This window comes from Musca domestica, unplaced genomic scaffold (genome assembly GCF_030504385.1).
Source record: "Musca domestica strain aabys unplaced genomic scaffold, Musca_domestica.polishedcontigs.V.1.1 18, whole genome shotgun sequence".
Classification (NCBI taxonomy): Eukaryota; Metazoa; Arthropoda; class Insecta; order Diptera; family Muscidae; genus Musca; species Musca domestica.
In genome coordinates this window covers 6,191,905-6,197,295 of record NW_026712238.1, presented here as the reverse complement: position 1 = coordinate 6,197,295, position 5,391 = coordinate 6,191,905, and the positions used below count along the sequence as shown (strand labels likewise).

The window sequence follows — 5,391 nt, the reverse complement described above, 5'->3', positions numbered from 1 at the left end:
CCTCCCCTTCTCCTGCATATTTCGGTGATATACAGGGTTGCCCATATTCGACGGACCCATCTGGCTACGCCATAATTTTTGACAGAGATGTCACATCGCTTAATGACATACCGCGTTTGAAGCGTCAGTCCAAGCAGATTTTTACCATGAACCAATACACGCCACGCGAGCGCTCTAAAATAGTCAATTGTGTCAATTGAAGTCAATTGTGAAAACTCAACGTGCTTTTAAAATATTAAAAACTGTGAGAAGTGCGCCCTCTAAGAACACCATTAAGCGATTATACGAAAAATTTTCGACTGGTAAAGCTCTTTCTAATCCGAAGAGGCCATATAAAAGTCGACCAAGGCGATCGGCCGAGAATATCGCTGCCGTACGAGCCAGTGTTGAGAGGTCCCCAAAAACATCCCAAAAACGCCGTTCTCAGCAGTTGGGCATGGCTCGGTCCACTTTACAAAGGATTATTAGCATTGATTTGCATTTGTTTCCGTACAAAATTCAATTGACGCAAAGAATGTTGCCTGCGGACAAGCCTCGTCGATTGGAATGGGCCCAAAAAAAACATGGGTCCGTCGAATATGGTCAACCCTGTATATACATATCGGTCATTTGAATATATGACGTCAAATAAAATGAAGCCTTCTGACTTATATTTCCGAAGTTTCTGACAAGGTTTTTCGCCGTTTTTTATGGCTCTGAGTTGAAAGAATGTTAAGCTAATGGAGCGATAAGACTCATAATTTTGGCAGGCGTTGAAAGCTGATATGTAGTACAACTTATTCTGCAGAAAAGCCGAACATAACTTGCTTTGTTCTGCCGATTTAAATGATGAGGAACAATTAATTGTGTCCGTCGACCAATGAATCAATCAATTATAGATTTTTTCCTTCATCACTAGTTTCTTCCTGCATTCGACGATAATTGATGTTTCCATAGATGCTTTATAGTTTCTTAACTCCATATCATTACCAAACCAAAAAATAAATTCCAAAATATTTTTTTTTTTTTTTTTGTTAAAATTTTTTGTAGTTATATATTTGTTTATTGTTATTTAATTGTTTTTGTAATATCTTAAAGACAAAAAATACATAATATTTATAATATGAACATAACAAGAGTATTTACTTAGATAAACTGGGTGTTTAATACATATTTGATAGATATATACAAAAAAAAATATTAAAAAAAATAATAATAAAAACTTAAAACTAAAAATAATATATACAAACAACAATTTCAAGATAATCTTGAAATCGAAGAAAAAAATTAAAAACTATGAAAATAAAGAAAATATTTTACAAAGATATTTGACAATGAAATAAAAAAAAAAAAACTTAAAATACAAAAGCAACAACAAATATTCTAGCAAACGACACACATACATATACAAGAGATGATCTCCGTTGTGGAAAATGGGGAGATGGCGGTCACATCATCTAAAGAAAGCAACAATAAACTACTGAGAAATGCCTACCAAATTTGCTTTTTCAATCAAGAAAAAAATGATAAAGGATATTATCCAGGATTTTTGTTTTGAACAAAAACGAAAAGGAAAACGCAACATTGAAACGGTCAACCGTTTCAAATTATTTTCTGGGATTTTTCACACAAAAATTTTGCACTTTTAACGTGTTTCGAGGGGTTGGGAGGGAAGGCTTCTTAGGCCGTGGCATGATGAGGATGTTGATATGCCGCAGCGGCAGCCCAGGGATTGTGGGGATGATGATGGAAGGCTGAGCTGGCAGCTCCGGCATAGGCCGATGAGGTAGCTGTGAAATCAGCATATGTGGGATATTCCGATTTCATTTGTCCAATGAGTCCGGAATACGTGGAGCTGTGTTGCATGTGGGAGTGGGCATGAGGATGGGCCGCATGATGGTGATGATGTGGATGGTGGTGATGAGGATGATGATTGCTGCTACTGCTGCCATTGGAGGGTGGTGTTGTCGACATGGTAATGCCGTATTCCGCCAGTTGGGTTTCACTTTGCATTGTCAGGGGAGGATACTGTTGTGAATGCTGCTGCTGTTGTTGTTGTTGCTGCTGCTGTTGTTGTGTCATATTGTTGGAGTTGGAGTTCATTAGATTTCCCAGGTTTGAGGTAGCATTTAGTGTTGAGGAGGAATTATTTTGTGACTGTTGTTGTTGTTGATGGTTGTGTTGTTGTTGCTGTTGTTGCTGATTCCACAAATCAAATGTTGGCGGTGTGTTTTGACTTTGCTGTTGTAGTCCCGCAGCCGAGGAGTTGGTGTTATAACTGCTGTTGCTCAAATGCGGCTGGAACAGGGACGAACTTTGATGATACAAATTGCTGTAGGGATTATAGCCGCCAGCAGCCGAGGCGGCTGTGGCCGTTGGAGCCTCAGGTTGTTCTGTCTTCAATTGCAGTTGAGGAATTTGAACTTGTGTGGAGCTGGCACTGAGCCTTTGTTGCAGCGATTGTGGCGATTTGACGGTGGTGGCTGCCGAGGCGGTTGGTGTGGCTGCCGCCGCTACACCATTGCCTGGCATGCTGGGCGATTTGGCCGGACTACATTTTTCACCAGCTTCATTGGATTTATGTTCCTGTTTGATATTGGCATTTTGGGCCGCTGCCTCCTTGGCCTCGGCGGCAATGGCTTTTTTGCTTTTCTTGTCCTTGAAATGGGTCTTCTTGTGTTTGCTCAAATGATCGCTGCGTGAGAATTTCTTGGAGCAAATGGGACAGGCATAGGGCCGATAGTTGGTGTGGGTGCGACCATGTCGTTGCAGTTCGTCGGATCGAGAGAAACGTTTGCCACAGGTCAGACACAGGAAAGGCCGTTCACCGGTGTGCCAACGCAAATGGGTCTTGAGATGTGATGCCTTGCCATAGAGCCTTTCGCAGCCGGGAATGTGGCAAATGTGTTGTTTGCGTCCACGCTCATCGGGTCCAACAATTGGTGGCAAGCCCGACATTTCATTGGTGCAATTGGGGCAGGTGCAGCGCACCGAACGCCTTTGCAATTGGGTCTGGAAGGCAATGTCATCGAAATTGAAGCTGGGATAAGTTTGTCCCGACCATGGCTGGTACAAACGATCCTGATGGGAAAACCAGGCTCCGGCCGCTGCCGAGGCTGCCGACATGCCAACATTGCCATAATAATCTGAGGCATACTGGGCATAGGGGAATTGAGTTCTGCAAAAGAGAAGCGAAAAGAAGAGAAAAATTGCATTAGTAAAGGGATTCCAAAGCAAAAGCGAAAACAAAACGGAAATGAAAGGAAACGGAAATGTTGTCCTCCTTTGCAAAATCATGTTTTTTTATTTAGTTTGTCATCTTGTCATCAAATACATACCTTGTTGGCAATGCCGCAGCTGTATAGGCTGCTGCCGTATTCCAGGAATAGGCAGCCGTGGCTGCTGCAGCCGCACCCAAATCTGTGTGCGAGCCGGATAGAGGTGAGGCCGAGGTAGCCGATGCGGGTGGACTGGAGGAAATTGAGGCAAATGACTGGGCGGGCGATGGGAAAATGCTGGGCGACACTGAGGCCGACGATGCCGAGGCCGATTGTATGCTGGAATTAGGCGATGCCGAGCCCGTCGACGATGGCTGTGACGGATATTGCATTTCCAATTTCATTGGATTGCACACGGATGCGGAAATCGTTGAGTTGGAGGCACTGGCCACCGAGGAGGCTGGTGTCAATGTGGCCTTACTGATGCTGCTGCTGCTGCTGTACAGGGATGCGGAGCTGTTGTTGCCGGCTGCCGCCCCCGGAGATGTTGTGAAATCGGTCAATTGGGCCAGTGATGAAGTGGCGGCCAATGAAGCTGTGGCATAGGGATTTAAATAATTGCAAGCTGCATCAATCATGTTGGCGATGTGTGAGTGTGTGTGGGTTTTTGGTTGAAAACTATTTTTTGTTAATTTTTTTTTGAGTTGTTGTTGTTTAATTTCTGTTGTTATTGTTAATTAATTGTTAAGCACATTTTCTTGTAATTTTTATGGCACTGAGTTCAATATTTGTTTCTTTTTCTTTTTTTGAATTTTTTCCTTCACCAATTTTCTTTTCTTTCTTTTTGTTGTTGTGGTTTTTTGTACAAGGGCTTTTTCACCTTGCCTTTAGCTTTAAAGCTTTAATAATAACTATAATTGTCTTAATTGCAGGAATCAATTTTCTACTACTGGTCACTTGGTGTCTTCGAAGGCTGCTGTTGCCTTTTTGGTTCTTGCCAATGACGACGATGGCGATGATGATGATGTTGCTGTTGTTGATAATAATTCCCAATAATGTGGCAACAGTGGCCAGTGGCATAGAATTATATTTTTTGTGTGATAAACTTCTTGGTGTTTTTTTTTTTTCTTCTTCTTTGCCTTAAAGAGGAAACGAACGAACGAATGAACAACTTTGTTCCACGATGACGATACGTCCACCGGTAATTATCGATGCCGACTGAATGCTTAAACGCAGCGAGAGAGCTGACTAACGTCCATACGAATTTGTTAAACACACAGACAGAAGAAAATTTGATGTTTTTTTTTTTGATTTCGTGTATTTCCACTCTTCTTCTTTGTAATATTCCAATACTCTTGTTTGCTTTGGTCTCTCAGAGGAGGAGTGGTGGAGTGGAGTGTGAAGTGTTGTGTCTGTGTAGAAGGCAGAGCAGAGAGTGTGAGGTTTTGAGACGAGAGCTGCGCATTTTATAATAATAACCCTCGCCAGACAGCACACACCATTTAATCACCCGGCAGATGAAAAGAGAGCGCCGGAGAGAGACACACAGCAGTCGTTTGTCTCTTTCTAACCTGGCCGCAGGATATAAGCACGCGTTGGCAACGGCACTCTCATCGCACAGAGCACACACATAGCTAGGCTCATTGAGCATGCACAAGTAGATGGGAAGGTAGGTAGGTAGGTAGTTAGCTGTGGTGTTAGGCTGGCTGACTGGCTGTTGTTGGTTGGTTCGTCCATCCATCCATCCGTTGTTAGAGAGGCATTTGAGGGGAAGTAAACAATGACAAATGTAAATCCCAACAACAAGCATTTTTAATCTCTCATAAAGGAATTTATTACCATCGATGTTGTTGTTGCCCATGTATATCACTGTAATAAACAAATTCGATGTTTTCTCTTTCTAACGTTCAGCGGTTGTCTTGCTTTCTCTCTCTCTCTCTCTCTGCGTAAATGTTTTGTGCGTTCCTTTTTTATTTTGGCACACCAAAAAAAAAATTGCTCACGCACACTCATTGTTTTTTCTTTTGATTTTTGGTTGCAACAAAGGACATTCTTCTGTTTCTCTCAATAGAAAATACCAATTCTGTGAGGATTTGTTTTTTGTCGTCTCACATTCATTGACTTAAATTAAGAAACCCCTAAAATTTAAAGGGGTTTTCTGTTTAAGTTTCTCTCCTCCTCGTTATGATATTTT

General features: G+C 42.0%; 1 protein-coding gene across 1 annotated transcript; it reads right to left on the bottom strand.

Moving 5' to 3' along the window:
* Positions 1-1,059: 1,059 nt before the first annotated feature.
* LOC131801858 (transcription factor btd-like) lies at positions 1,060-4,647 on the bottom strand. The gene is made up of 2 exons (XM_059120888.1): positions 3,318-4,647; positions 1,060-3,157 (listed from the first exon to the last, which is right to left on the bottom strand). Exons 1-2 carry the CDS (start codon positions 3,833-3,835, stop codon positions 1,660-1,662), a joined length of 2,016 nt encoding a protein of 671 aa, XP_058976871.1. The 5' UTR covers positions 3,836-4,647; the 3' UTR covers positions 1,060-1,659.
* Positions 4,648-5,391: the final 744 nt, after the last annotated feature.

What these genes read in the sequence shown, in the direction of transcription:
- LOC131801858 (XM_059120888.1), bottom strand. Translation starts at nt 3,835, where the DNA reads ATGATTGATGCAGCTTGCAATTATTTAAATCCCTATGCCACAGCTTCA. An exon ending in GCTGCGGCATTGCCAACAAG is followed by an intron (nt 3,158 to 3,317) that starts GTATGTATTTGA and finishes TCTCTTTTGCAG; the next exon opens with AACTCAATTCCCCTATGCCC.